The sequence below is a fragment of the Gopherus flavomarginatus genome, chromosome 1 (genome assembly GCF_025201925.1).
Source record: "Gopherus flavomarginatus isolate rGopFla2 chromosome 1, rGopFla2.mat.asm, whole genome shotgun sequence".
Classification (NCBI taxonomy): Eukaryota; Metazoa; Chordata; order Testudines; family Testudinidae; genus Gopherus; species Gopherus flavomarginatus.
Window position 1 is genome coordinate 331391482 of NC_066617.1, and position 16246 is coordinate 331407727.

General features: G+C 38.6%; 1 protein-coding gene across 1 annotated transcript in view; it reads right to left on the bottom strand.

Annotated features, from left to right (window-relative positions):
• Nucleotides 1–233: 233 nt before the first annotated feature.
• Nucleotides 234–16246, bottom strand: part of FGF9 (fibroblast growth factor 9) — a 31426-nt gene continuing 15413 nt past the window's right edge. The window contains exon 3 of the mRNA XM_050937346.1: nucleotides 234–3516. Coding sequence (XP_050793303.1) covers nucleotides 3271–3516 — 246 coding nt within the window. The 3' untranslated portion in view covers nucleotides 234–3270. The remainder of the gene's footprint in view (nucleotides 3517–16246) is intronic.

Genomic DNA, 16246 nt, shown 5'->3' on the forward strand with positions numbered 1-16246 from the left:
GTGTGGAATTTTCTCACGTCTCCTGTAAGAGCTAGCAGAAATATTATTAAACGCCATAATTACATATATGCACAGTTGTAAGAAACAATTCTAATGGAACATCAAGTAAATAATACCAATTTTCAAAATTCTATAACAATATATTTATACAAATTACATAATTCTGTACGTATTTACACACCATTACAGATTATCAAGTAAATAACACCAATTTTTTTCAGATTTTTCTCCAAGTGAATTTTAGTGCTCAAAAAAGATGCCAGACTGACAGCACTAGAAAATGAAGACTTCTCTTTGTCCACAGCACAGGAACAGCAGTAGTGCAAGCTTCCCCACTTTGCCCCATCAATTATCTTCACACTTGATTTAGAAGGATCACATGAGGAATGGAAGGGCATTTGAGTCTCCATGCCCATTTAGTCCCTGGCAAGGGTGCTAACTGGCACCCATGTAATAGTGGTTTTGTTATGTGAACCTCGCTCCATTAGAAAACAAACATTTTACATAAGTGACTGAACAAATTTTTGTTCACTACTTGACATGAGCTGAACCTGAGAAGAAAGGCTCTGTGGCCCACTGCCAATCCCCGGACAGTCCAGTCTCACAATAATGCCTATGTTAAATTCCATATTTCTATATTTACATAAATTCAGTATTTACACACCATTATGGGTTACTTGAGTAAATTGGTTACATTTTATTGTATCGACTGCCATAAACGCATAAAACATTTTTTCTTGGTTTTTAATCCTTTCTTTAAAAAAATACAAAAAATAAATTAAATAAAAACATGTTAAGTGATATAAATGGTCTGACTATGACTAAAAACCCAAGGAAACTCAATGTTAAGACTCAGACTGTGGTCTCAACTCATGACATTTTCAACTTTTGTCATGAATGTCTTACGTTAGTGGATTTAGTGTACATTCAGTTATAATCCACCTTTTTGCAGTTCAATTAAGTTAACCTCTAATGTTGAATGATGAACCTGGTATGTCCTGGAAACTCATTCCTCCATTTTGACCAGATAAGTTTTTAATACCTTCTGCTCAAATGATTCAGTGTTCTGTCAACCTGCATCCAGACTCCCTGCCTGTTTCAGCAACAGTGAAGAGGGTTAAAAATAAACAAATGAATGATCTTATAAGCTATTATAAAATGCTGTAAATTCTTAAATGAGAACATAGTCCCTACACAAATAAACAAACAGGCAATGCCTAACTATATCTTAAATCAACTACGTTAATTTAGATAACTTTAGCATTCAAAAACAATTATTATAAAATGCCACATTTTTATTTGATTTAGTTTACTAGTGGTGTGAGTCAAGACACAGTCTCTGCTACCTATTATACCTGGGAGCACAGAAAAGTCATGTGTCAATGACATTAAGCCATATGCTGTTCCATAATAGATTTAAGTTTCAAATTACATAGTTTTATACCACATAGACAATTATGCATCAGAGCAAAAAAAAGATTAATAATCAAAAGTGAGTTAGAAATGATAAGTATGGCTACTGCAAAATATGTCTATGATCACAGTCAGTCTCTGTATGAAGTCGGCTAGGAATATTAAGGCCATATCTCTCTCCCAGTGAATTCAGTGGCAAAGTGAAGTAAGGTCAAAACTTAAGTAATACAAAAATTATAAATTCCATTTTGTTAAATATGCTAACAATTTTGCTCCTTTTTCCTCAGAGTATTGTGAAAAATAGTCTCTTTCCTAACAAGAAGTTCCAGAATTATTACCAGTAACAATATATGTTTATGTGCTTAACATAAAATGATACAAAATCCATATAAAGTATATTACATATTGTAATCTCATTTATAGTTTATGAATATTTGAAGGTAACTTCAGGGAAAAAAAACAAGTATAATACTTTCCCCCTCATTGTCATTACTGATAGAGATTTATTAGTTTCATTTTGCAAGTTTGACTTTAAGAAGGGTGCTAATATCATGTATTATGACAGTTCACATTGAAAGCAATTTTCCATAAAAGATGTTACAATGACCCCTATGGAACTTGTATAATTTCATAGCAGATAGCCAAGTGCACAAATAAATATGTTTACAAGAGAGATCCTGTTACCTGGTTCTTGCCCTCTTAAACCATTCTGTGCTATCTGTGATAATCTTAATTAGTACAACCGTTTATATTAGTTATGTTGTTTCTGGTGTTTTGCTTAAAAAAAGCATATTTATCATTTAGCTTTGGTATAATCTGCAATAGGTTTTAACAAGTAGAGTATATACCAACCCCTATATTTTCCACAACTGAAGTTTACAATGATGGAATAAGTCACTTTATCAGAGAGGAAATATTACAAACACAGAATAAAAGTTGAAGACCCAGTTTTATCTTTAATCCTCTTGGGGTAAGCTATGAAACAAGCAGTCAGAAGAGTGAATACTCAGTGTCATGAGTGGTGTGCATACTTTTACAATAATATGGGCACAGAATAGATTGTCACCTTTAGTACATTAGGGTCACTAGATTGTTTTTGTATCCATGCACCTTTTATATTTACTTGCATGAATTTACCACAGGTTCATAGTGGCCTTGGCCATTTTAATGCTTACAGAGCCTAAAGCTTCCAAAATGCCTATCTGGCCTGTACATATTTCATTAAAAATAAACTCTCTATAATAAATAAATATATAAAATAAATAAAATGTTGCCTTTGGAATTTCTATAAATAAATTTAACTTTTTAGTTTTTCACTAAGAGGTCTTTGCTTTAAACTCAAGGGGACAATACCCCGAGAGCAGTTAACTGAAAAGTCTCTTGTTTAAGTAAGACTGCACCCTCCATGCCTTTGTAAATGCAGCGTACACTTGAGCAGGCCGCCAGCCAAAAATCCTGATGAATCAAAGTATGGCAGCTATACTGATATATGATGAAGTACAACTGATCAAAAATTTAAAAGCGTGTCTATTTCCCAGCATGCATCAGTCCTTTTTCCTCTTTGCTTCTGCTTCTTTCTTTCTCTTTCATTCTCTCTCACTCTCTCTCACACACACTCTTTTCTCTCTCTCATAATAAATCAAGCAAGTGGGCATAGGCTCTCCTCCAGGAGGAGAAACCTTTAAGTGCAGAACAAAATCAGCATGTTCCATCCAAGCCTCCATCATACATTATGCATGCGACAAAGTTTGGCAACAGTGGAGCTGATGTGATGGCACAGCTAATCAATAAGAACCCACCGCATTAAACCTTTATAGTGGTTACTTTTTAAGGGCTCAAGTGAAGGAATTGTCTTTGTCAACTTTGGCTTAAAATATCCTTATATAGTTCAGGTACTTTCTCAGGGTCCACGGGTCTAGGTAAAAAATGTGTAAATTTTTGATGCCGTTTAGTCCTAGTCCCTTCTCTTGGAGTCCCATCTTTATTTAATGCAACATAATATCGTCTTCCAGTGTCCACATGTTTATATAGATTTGATGAATATGTATTATACCAGTTTTCTTCAAACTGCTCTCTGAATACGCATTCCTGGGTTAATTTTTCCTGAGAAGACAAAAGAAAAAGAGGTAAGAAACCAGTATTAAAAATAACTAACTTTCTATCCATTTAATACATGTATTACCATATTTAAAGGAAACATTACAAGATTATCTTTACTTCTCGATACCAGTGACTCATTGCAAGTATAGTGAAATGTGCTAGATAACAATTCCTAATGTCAACTATAGCAAAGATGCAACAGAGCTCTATTATTTCTATGTGTTGCCTAAAGCAATCACAACTTAGACAACGGTGTGTGAAAGCTAAAAAGCTCTTTCAATAACCTGTTTTAAAAAACAATAAAAATAGCAATGCTTTCACTACCACTCATTCTAGAGAGAAAAGCAGCTCACAGCCAGGTGATGTTAATGGACTTTTTATCTTAAAAATCTTTTTTTTTTTTTTTTTTTTTTTTTTTGCTGCAAAGGATTTGAATTGTGAGATACAACAAAAGGAAAACAGAATTCTTTTGTGGGTTTCAAATATAATTTAATGCCTTAAAATCCAAGTGAGTTTGTTCCAAAGAGTAATCGAAATATTGAATTGAAAGAAATACTATTTGAATATCTGTTACTTGGCTTATTAAAACAGAATTTAGGGTCTGACCAATTTACTAAGCGATAATTCTTCATAGAGGTATGTAGGATGCCTAGGTTTGTCTTTTGTTCCCTTTGCACCTGATCCTCCTGTCCTCAGCCTAGGCATAACTCACATGGGCAACAAAACAAAAACTCCAGGATCTTGTCCTTCAAAGGCTAAAGTAAGCAGAGCTGTAGAGCCAATGAATTCAGAATTGAGGGCCACTGCTCAACACACATTGTGGCACAGAGTTATCAAGTCCCTGAGAGAGCCTCATATCAGAACACAAGACCTATAGAGTGAGGGAAAGAACTTAAGAGAAAGTGAAGAAGAGCCTCTGATCTTTATAACATGCGAAGAACTCTGAGCCTCCAAGAAGAAAAAAGAATTTAGAGCCACTTTTTGCCCTAGATTCATATGCCCAGTTGTCAGTTAAATGAATAGAAGGGACACCTATCTATCGGCCAAATTCTGTTTTCAGCTGTAACACCAGTGGAATCACTCAGATTATTCTGGGTTTATACCACATAAGACTGAGACTAGAATTAGGTCCTAGGGGACAGATCTTCAACTGTTGTAAATCAGCATAGTTCCATTGACTTCAACTCAAGCTCTGGCCTTAATTATTATAGAACTCCAATCATTGTAATATTTTGCACAAATGATGATAATGCTTTGTATGTTACATGCATTTATTACCGTAAATCAGAAGATCTCCAAGCGCTTTGCAGACATTAACAAATTAAACCTTAAAAAACACACCTGTACAATAGGTATTACATTTTTACAGATAAGGAAACAAAAACAGAGTGACATAAGTGAAATGACTTGTCCAACGTCACAAAGGAAATCTGTGACAAAGACAGGAATAGAATCCTGACTCTCAGCTCTGGTCTTTAAGCACATGACCATCCTCTCCCACGTGTGTGCATCCTAGATCACAATTTGTAGGCAACTTTTTAAGATGGTTGTATTTATCTTTTTTTTAAGTATCAGAGAGGTAGCCATGTTAGTCTGGATCTGTAAAATCAGCAGAGAGTCCTGTGGCACCTTACAGACTAACAGACGTATTGGAGCATGAGCTTTCATGGGTGAATACCCACTTCGTTGGATGCATGTATAAGGTGCCACAGGAGTCTTTGCTGCTTTATCTTTTTTGGCGCTTTTGATGGCAATTTAGTGAAATATTTTATACATAGCAACACTGCTCAGGTTTTTGTTTCTGTTTAGAAAATGAAGAAAAAAATATTTATTTTCAATAAATCCTCAAGCATCAGTGGGACCAATTTGCAACCTGCTACTTGTGTAAGATTTAATCACACAAGATGCCCCATTGACTTTGAGAGCTGGGATTGCACCAATAACACATTTTTACTGAATTTTTTAAAAAGTTGAGAATTAAATGTGTTCTAGTAGCCTCCCACAATATATATAGAACATTACACATGCATCTTTAAGATCAAGATCTTTCTTATACTAACTAAATAATCTTTAAATACTGATCTTGTCTTAACATTTCTTTTACTTTGGGTGATTTTTAAAATTACTTCGTATTTTTTAACAGCAAAAGCAGATGCTGATTGGTGTTGTATGCTGTGCCTTTAGCTCCACAGGGGACATGAAACTAATTCAAATTAAGTTTTCTGCTCTCTGCAGGGAATCAGATCACATGACACGCACTGCAGAATGAGTCCTTGTTAAAAATAGAGATCTTGATAAAATGTTATTCTGTCCTTTCTTGAATCCATTAATTATTTATTCACTTCATCTACATTTCATACATACTGAGATATGGTCTTTTAGTACTATCAAATGTATAGTTTTATAAGTATTTTCCCATACCCAGGTATACAGTTTACAATACTCTATCCCTTCATATGGAAGGCTTAATCAATTATGACAACACTACAGTATACTTAATCATCAGACCTTGATTGATTTTATTTATTATACTGCATTCTGTATTTGTTCCACATATTTTTCACCTTACAGTTTCAATATCTATGTTATGAAGAGTTCCCAATTTTCCCATATTTTCCTTCTGGAACATAGCTAGGCCTTTTTTGTACCATATCAAAATAATTGATTTAGGAAAAATTGGTATGAGATCTATATAGTACACACTGTAATATTTTTCTTCCCAGGATATGGGTGATAATTTATACATATATAAACAATCATATTTTTATGTGAAATGTGTATTTAAAATATCATGAACTGATATGGTATGGCAGTCTCAGACAGTTGGGAATTTGGGGTTTGGTCTACAGATCACTACAGTAAATAGACTGCCATTGACTTCGATGGACTTTGGACAAGGTGCTTTGTTAGCTAGTGATGTAACACTAATCCACGACCAAATGTGGACTGCATCTGATTTTCCCCTCCCTATCCTCTCCCGACATGGCTGCCACAACAATAGAGGCCATATAAGTTCTTAGATAGATAGAAATTGCTATAAATCAATATTGCAAAAAGCTGCAGCAGTTTACACCCATATCATGAGTGCTCGTGCATCTTATTCAAGACAGAAGCACACATAATTTAGGTGGAGGAGAATACATAGGAGCAGAGAATGATGCATGCATGCAGTAGTTTTGAGCAATAACATACGTGAACCCATCTGGAATACCCTTTTGTCCTTCCAGCTGTGTGTGTGAACCATTCACAAAAAGCCAACCCTGAGGTTTTGGGAGGGAATATTATTGGTAAGTGTTTCCCCCTTTGGCTGTGATTTTCTGGAAGTACATTGTGCATAGCCTGAAAGCAGAAGTTGGCGTTAGAATACTCCATTGCTTCTCTGTGGTGTGATCTGTAACTTATTTCATTTTTTTTTGTAATTACTCATCTGTGCATACTTTACAGTACAATGTATTATTTAATCTTACTAGATGAATTCTGCTAGAGATCGACACATACACCAAGCATATCAGTGGGATAGCAGTGGAAACTCTAACCTTTACTCCTGCGAGAGAAAAGGCTGTTTGCCTTCACCAAACTGTTCAATTTGGTGGCCAAATCTGGAGGTGCTAATCAAGTAAGGCTCTGCTCAAGATTTGACCTTGGAACTATACAAATCAGATGTTGCACAACACACCATGTTTCCAGCTAAGACAGTTTATAGAGTATTCCACTATAAAGCGATCAAGTCTCGTTTTACTGTATTTCCATGTTTTACCTCTTTTAGCTTATTTAACTGTAGCTGTTAATATAATATGTATCTTTGAACTATTCAATTATATCACAGGGCCCAAGTGATGAATATGGATTTAATTCAGAAGTCTGCTAACCTGGTGCTTTAGAAGAAAATCTGGTGAACATTAGCTACTATGGAAACTCCTTCCTCTTTTTATATATTATCCACTACTTAGCAGGGAGAAAACAGTAATTACAACATCAAAACTTTCAGCCAGTCCCATTAAAAGTAAGACTATGAATTAATAAAGTGTAGGACTATCAGACACCACAATGGATGCCTGACTAGAAGATTTTTAAAATATATTCTTGTGGAGCAGCTAATGTAAAATGTAGAATAATAAAATAAGAAAATGTTTAAGTTTAATCCATATAGATATTACTCTGAAAATGACTTCATTCTAAGGCTAATTACTTTTATTGGACAAATATTTCGTATTATATATTTGTGTTGCTTAGTAAATAAAAACAAAATATAGTATCCTGTGCAAAAATATTCAGTATGTTTTTTTCCCTTTTAAGGCCTGTTAATTGGGACTACATTTAAAGTTGTATAATTGATTTTGAAAACTGACCATTTACCCCATCCTTACTAAAATGACAATAAACATGCCATCTATCCTGCTTGTTGTACACTCTTATTTCTGTGCAACACATCATTTTGTCCTTCTTCACATGGACTACTACATTATTCGAATCAAAGAAGACACTTTACATGTAAATGCTTAATCCAAAAGTCCCAGCACATTATAAAAATAAGTAAATTTGATTTGGTCAAAGCTCTTTCTATATCTACTCTACATCACAACCATGAGAGTTAACTCTCTCTTAAGAAGAGTTATGTTTTCAGACATATTCTCCCCTAAATATGTGCTTGCAATGGTTTGAGCATTGGCCTGCTAAACCCAGAGTTAGGAGTTCAATCCTTGAGGGGACCATTTAGGGATCTGGGGCAAAAATTTGTCTGGGACAGTACTTGGTCCTGCTGTGAAGGCAGGGGACTGGATTCTATGACCTTTCAAGGTCACTGCCAGTTCTATGAGATAGGTATATCACAATAATGAAAGGTATGTGTTCAATGAGAGGAAAGCATAACTATACAAAATGTAATGAACAGACCCTTTTAATTTTTAAGCACTTTTCCTCACTTTTTTACTTGTAAATTAGGGCATTATATATAAAATTGGTCTCATACTCAGTCTGAATAGGCTATTAAACATAAACATATTACATTATTTACTCTAACTGAAGAGCTATCATAAATGTTACAGAAGCCATACACAGGGCTACTTTCTTGTCTGATCTCACATATTTAGCAAGATTGGTCCCTGGTTGGATGGAAGACCTCTCGGGAAACCACAGCTATTATTGGAAGAGGTACTGGTGACTGAGGAGTGTCACTTTTCTTTCCGAATTTGTGAGCGGAGCTGGATAAGCACTTTAGTTGAATATATTATTTCCTGCACATTGCCATTTTTCTCTGACAAATATGTTCAAGCAATAGTTTTGGCAATATTCACCCAGAATGCTATCATACCTAATACTATTTATTAAATCATTTGACAAACGATGACAAAAACATTATTTTTTTAAACTTTTATTGCTGCTGAAAGAATGCATTATATAGCTGAAGGAGACGACAACCAAATAATGCATCAAACTGAAATCCAGTCCAGCTATGATTATTAAATATTCCATGACACTTTTCACAAAAGCAGGGATGTTAGGCCAAGTGCCTTGGCTGAATCCCAATAGGGTAATTACATTTTGTCTATCTCGAGTCACTTTGTACTTTCAATTGGCTATGGTTTTAATCTTAGCTTCCTGTTCTAAAGGGTTGTGTACTGACAAACAATTGCATTGTGTTACATGTGTTAAGGTTTTATTATGCATACACCTTCACTTACTATATTCTGCGTTTGTTTATCTTCAATCATCTGGAAGCATTTTTCAAGCATTATTGTATCCAACATCTTCTATCCAAAATGATCCTACAATTACCAACATAGCTGGTAAAACACGGTCTGCTTGTTGGCAGTATGAGCAGAAGGGCCAATGACTGACTAGACATAGAAACTATGGTCTCTCTAGCTCAGAGATGAGACATATTGGCAGGGCAGTGAAACTTGCTGTCCTTTATATAAGGAGAAGATTTCGGCATTGATGGTTAAATCCTGGGAGTTTTGCCATTAACTTCACTAGAGACAGAATATCTATTGGGGTGCTGGAACAATTTTCACAGTGGGGATGCTCAGAGCCATTGAACCAAACTGTAAACCCTATGTATAATAGAAACCAATTCAAGCAGCAGCATCCCTAGTTCCAGGACCTATAATATCTATCAAATCAATACATCACTCTCTCTCACACACACCCACACACACCCACACCCCTCCACAAGACAGTCTTTCATTTTACTGACACTCACTCTATTTGGATTGCAACTTTCCTAAGGCATTAGGGAAGTTGTTAATATGTACTTTCACTGGATATGTAATCATTTATTTAAACATTTAAAATAACTCCAGTGTGGATGGATTTACTTCTGCCAGCAGTGACTGTGCACTGAGTACATCTGTTTACTTGTTCTAATGTATATATAGGAACACTTTAATTATAGTCAGTTGAATGAAGTAGATAACTGCTTTTACTTCAATGTTTGGATACTGAGATACTTGCAAACTCATCCACAGTGAGATGATCATGCTGAAGGCCTCCACAGGCTTCCATTGAAAGCAACTGCAGAACTTTCAGGGGAGAGCCTCAGCTGTATAAATTGTCATAGATCTATTGACTTTAAAAGTTGAAGATCTGCTCAAAATTTACTTAGGCAGGATTGGGACTTGTGTTGATTTCTTTACCAGCATTGCCCAACAAAGTCAGTCTGTAAGGAAAACAATCAAAGGGCCAATTCTTGAGTGTTTTCCCATTGTCTTCAGTGCCAACAGGATTGAGATTATTCTGTGCCATATACTATTTACACCACTGACTTCTTTATTTTAGGGTTGCCTTCCATACCCAAGAGTACAGCTGCCAACATGATCAGTGCATCTGATTCAGAACACTTGGCTGAATGAGTCTCAGGGAGCCCTTCCAAGAATCTGAAAACAAGGTTTACATGTTTATATTATGCAAACTGACATCAGACCCAGCCCAATTTCTACTGAAGGCAGTAGAAAAATTCTCATTAACTTAAGTGGGAGTTGGATCAGGCTTATAATGATAACAGGAAAAAAATCAAAACACTAAGTGAATCATTTCAGACACATTCAGATTATTGAAGAGTGTAACTTGACCCAGGCCATCCTCGCTCCCCACATTCTATGGGGTCAAAGGATATCAAATCAGGTATATTGCCCTGCAATCATACAATATATTCAGAATACTATACTATATACTATGTTGTAAGACACAGTAATATGAAATAGCTTTTTTAATATATACAGAAATATTATCGTATATATTCATTCATAAGCCAAATTTTTTTTAGTAAAAAAGGGAAGCACCAGAGACGGGGGTTGGCTTATGAACAGGTATAGAGAGGGAGAGGTGGGACCTAGCCCCTCCCCCCCCAACAGAGGGAGCAAGGAGAGGCAGCAGAGCCAGAAGGGAAGAGACGGCCCCAGAGTCTCTCCACTTCTGGCCACGCTGCTCTGCCCTCAGCCTCCAAAGCAGCTCCGGGGCTGGCAGGCTGCAGCTGTGCCACCTAGCCCCACCCCCAAGAGCAGGATGTGGCCACGTCACCAGAGCACTGGAGCACGCTGCAGCTGTGCCGCCTGGCCCAGCCCGCTGGAATATGCTGCAGCTGCGCTGCCCCGGTCCGGCCCACCGGAGCAGGCTGCAGCCACACTGCCCAGCCTGATGGAGCAACTCTAGTCAGGTCAGGAGATATCCTCCCCTGACCCTCCCCAGATAAAGTGGGAAGGGATGGAATGGGGAGTGTGGGGTACGTGGGCTAGGGGTGGGGTTATGTGGGGGGTAGTCACAGGGTTTACTCCCCTGACTCCCAGCTTCTCCCCCCAAAAATTTCCCCACTAGTTGCTGTCTCAGCCCGTCAGGGTAAGTAGCTGGTGCGCCGGGACACTTTGTTTATTTAGGTTTACCTGCGGATGCTCGAGGTAAACAAACCATCTCTGACCACCAGTGGCTTACTCTGATGGCCCAGGAGCCAGATTTTGCTGACCCCTGAATTATAGGGTTAGATTCTTTCAGTAAAATAGTTTGTTCAAGCTCGGGTAAATTAGATTTCTAGGCCCCAATCCTTCTACAGGCTCTTTGGTGGCTTACCCGCACATTATACAGGATTGGGATCTTATAACACTATAATTCTAGAATCAAAACTGTGGCTGCAATTCAAACTCCTGTGTTGGACAAGATTTTACGTCTATTAAAAAAAACTCATACTATTAATTTTGAATAGATCTAGTCATGCAAAGCCTCCGCTGGAGTCTGGGAAGATCTTTCTGAGTTTGCTGGGTACTGCGTACCCGATGCCATATCTAATGTTAGTCTCCACAGAATCTACTTGAGGCCATTAAATGTAACCCTTTCGTTGGTCAGCTAAGTAGAAATAAATTGATATTAAGGCCATTGTGTCACACTTGCTCCCTAACCCACCGCCCCAAACCACCATCACCACTTTTACCTGGCAGGACTCATTATCTTCTTACATTTTAGCTATTTAAAGATTATGGGTCTGGGTTTGTCAGCATCCCACTTTTTTGGTCTTATACTTTGGTGACTTAAAGACCCAATTTAAATATTTCAGGTAGCAACTACTGAAGAAAACTAATTATATTTTTCCCTTTAAGACAATCAGCGATCCTTTTTCAGAGTAGCAGCCGTGTTAGTCTGTATCCGCAAGTGATCCTTAACATTCAAAGGCTGTTGCTTCTAGTTTTGTTTTCCAGATTATGCACTTTTCACTTTGTCCATTCTGAGTTTCAATGAAATAATTTTGCCCTAAGATCACTTGTTTCAATATTGTTTGTCATTCATTTTCTAAATAGGACATATGAGATTTAACATCAGAGTTCTCTCAGAAAGGCCAGGAATATCTTCTGTGCTGTTGTGATTTAAGTTAGGCTCTAAGAGGTGCAACTGTTTCAGCCATCAATGATGGCATAGGGTACGTCCATACTACCCGCCGGATCGGCGGGTATTATTTGATGCATCAGGGATCGATTTAGGGTTAGGGTCTGGACACAATAAATCGATCCGCTAATCAATGTCTGTACTCCATCTCAGCAGGAGTAAGTGGAGTCGATCGGGGAGCCGCGCCAGTCGACTTGCCGCCGTGAGGACAGCCAGGTAAGTCAAACTAAGATACTTCGACTTCAGCTACACAAATAGCGTAGCTGAAGTTGCTTCTCTTAGTTTGAATCCCCCTGCTAGTATAGTCCAGGCCTTAGACAAGTCAGCTGCCTTGGGTGTTTTGTTAACTACACTCTCGCCCACCCCCCAACCCTGAAAAAACAGTGGAATCCATCTTTAATTATTCAAAATTTATCCAGGCAATTAATTGCAGAGTTGATGACAGAAACTTTCTCTGGTAAACTTTTTATAAGACCTACTGTACAATTTAGCATAATTAACATTCCTTGCTTCAGAAAAGTTTGGGATTCAAATAGCTGGGGAGCAGCAAATCAGGAATGCGTTATGCTTTAAAAAGGTACACAGGGAAGCTCGCACACTTGCCAATTTCTTTTGGCCCCCAACTTTCATGAGCATCCAAAATTTGAACACATTTTTTAAACAACAAAGTGGGGGAGGGGAAAGGTCAGTAAATCAAGGATTAAGGAATGTCCTGCTTTGGTATATTTTAGTTTATGATGTTTCTGTCATTTAACTAAAAAAAATAATGCTACTTCTTCTTTCATATGGCTTGGGTAGGTAGCAATGATTACAAATCTATATCTAGGTTTGATAGTCAGCATGTTGCTGCAGCAGTGAGCTGGGGAATGTCCTTGAGGTCTCTGGTGAAAGAATGAAGGGGACACTCAGATATGATGTGCTCCATTGTTTGTGCCTGGTGACAACAGTTGCATAAAGGTGCTTGCCTCATTTTCTATTTAAAGGGGGTTTGTCCACATCTCCAATGAGATGTCCTGATGCAATTCAATCTGCACCAGTCTTTCCAACATAAGTCAAAACCCAGTGGTTCCTCAGCAGGGTCAACAACGAGCTATTTGTTTTGAGTTGTTGAAATGTTCCATGTGGCTCTCCATTGAGCCTCAGCATCAAAGTTGAGTGTGAGGGTATTGATGCAGTTCTGCAGAGGGTTGCAGGATTTTAATCTTGTGTTTGGTGGGTTCTGCAGGTCATCGTGCAATGGGATCCTTGCGTTTGCATTGACATGGTTGAGAAAGCCAGATTTTTGGGCAGCTTTTCCAATCTGTGGAGACTGGATGTGTGATAGGACTGGGAGCCAGTCTATTGGGATCGATTTGAGCATCCCTGACACTATACATATGGCATTATTCATTCAATAACACTACTACATGACTGGTATGTTGCATTGTAAGAAGTTGATCATAGAATAGAATCACTTATGAAACTGAAAGGGATAAGACTGAATGACCTAAGACTATGCTGAGGCCTTGTCAATATTTCAAGTGAAGCCCTATAAAGAAAATCTAGGTGCTGTAGGTAGTAATGCTGGTGATTAATTAGCGCTTCCCTTTAAATCAATAGTGAACCAATGTCCCTGCACAGTGTCAAGGATTATAAGTGAATTTTAGACAACACAACCAGGGCCAATTTCCAGTTTTACTAAAAAAGTTAATCTGCCCAGCTGAACAGAGAGTATACCCACATTCTCTAAACTAGGTATACAAGTTCATATGCTGATTTCAGATGGCACGGTATCCCCACACCCCAAAAATCCCCCTTTCTTTTCCATATAGATTCCTCAGTACCTTTTCTACCATCTCAGTTACTGGCTGAAGCATCCTTCAACCTGCACCCACTCCCACCCCTTATATCCTGGAGGAATAGCACTGGGCTGATAACACTACTGAAGTTTTAACAGGGCTGCCCCATACAAATCCTAAAAGGGTCATCTGGGAAGCTGAAGGCAGACTAGAAACCTTAGGCAGGTTTTCCCTACCTACAGCTACTGAGGATCAGAGGGCATCTTTCAGGCCTGGAGCCTCAAAGATGGAACCAGCAGCAGGGCAGGCTGTTTCCTGCCCCACCACAGACGGAGAGAGAAAGGCTCAAGCTTCTCTTCCCTTCCCCTCCAACAAAGACCCTTTTAGAACTGGGAGTCAGAAGAAAAGTGGCCACATCCAGGGCTGCCTGGGGGGGGGGGGCAAGTTGGGCAATTTTCCCCAGGCCCCGGGCCCCACAGGGGCCCTCATGAGAGTTTTTCGGGGCCCCTGGAGTGGGGTCCTTCACGCGCTCCAGGGGCCCCAGAAAACTCTTGTGGGGCCCAGGCCCCGGAGCATCTTCCACGGTAATTCGGCAGCGGGGGGTCCTTCCGCTCCAGGACCCGCCGCCGAAGTGCCAGGCCTTCAGCGGCAATTCGGCAGCGGGGTCCCCCCGCTGCCAAAGACCCCAGGCCCCCTGAATTCTCTGGGCAGCCCTAGCCACATCAACTCTTGCAGAAAAAGAGATGAGATAATGAGCACCTTTGGTTACACCAGAGTGTGGCGGAAGGCAGTAATGAAAGCCGACAGGTCACTGCCTTGAAAAACACAAAAGAAAAGAGGGGATTCCTGCAGGAGGGGAACAAAATTGCAACACCTGTAAATTTCAGATGAAACCTGTGAATTTCATCCACTTTTGTGTGAACCTTCAAGCAAACTTGTCCAAATGAAACCTATCAGCAAAAGTTCATAACCAGAGATGCAAAAGTTTTTGATGAAGACTGGGTCAAATTTGTCATGATTAATATGAATATGGGTACTTTTTTCCAAACTACTTCTATTCCTATCACTCTCAAGCTAAAGACACCAGCTTCCACGTGATTAGCCCAAGCCTGGCATTGCCTTGTGAGTCCCGAGCATCTATTGCTATTAAAGATTACATGGCACTTTTTAGAAGCATATGGGTGTTAACCCGAGCGTAATGGCCAAATTCCAACTTTGATAATTACCTCTGTCTATTTAAAACAACCCCCTTTCCCCAGGCAGGAAAGCTTCTCTTAAATTTGCCTCCTGAAAGTGCTTTTAAATCAGCAGGCCTTCCAGGCCAGTAAGCCTAACTTCAATAAGAGGCAAACTAGTTGAAACTATAGTAAAGAACAGACTTATCAGACACATAGATGAACATGATTAGTGGAGGGAAGAGTCAACATAGCTTTTGAAAGGGGAAATCATGCCTCAACAATCCATTAGAATTCTTTGCGGGGGTCAACAGACATTTGGACAAGGGTGATCCAGTGGATATAGTGTACTTGGACTTCCAGAAAGCTTTTAATGAGGTCCCTCAACAAGGGCTCTTATGCAAAGTAAGCAGTCATGGGATAAGTGGAAACGTGCTCTGATGGATCAGTAGCTGGTTAAAAGATGGAAAATTAAGGGTAGGAATAAATGGTCAGTTTTCAGAATGGAGAGGGGTAAATAATGGCATCCCCCAGGAATCTCTCATGGGACCAGTGCAGTTCAACATATTCATACATGATCTGGAAAAAGGGGTTAAAAAGATGGCAAAGCGTGCAGATGATACAAAATTACTCAAGATAGTTAAGTCCAAAGCTGACTGCAAAGAGTTGCAAAGGGATGTCTCAAAACTGAGAGACTGGGCAGATGAATGGACAGATGAAATTCAATGTTGATAAATGCAAAGTAAGGCACATTGGAATTACATACAAATGATGATACAAACACAAACAAAATGATGGGGTCTAAATTAACTGTTTCCACTCAATACTGTGTGCAGTTCTGGTCTCCCATGTTTAAGAAGGATGAATTCAAGCTGGAACAGGTTCAGAGAAGGGCTACTAGGATGATCCAAG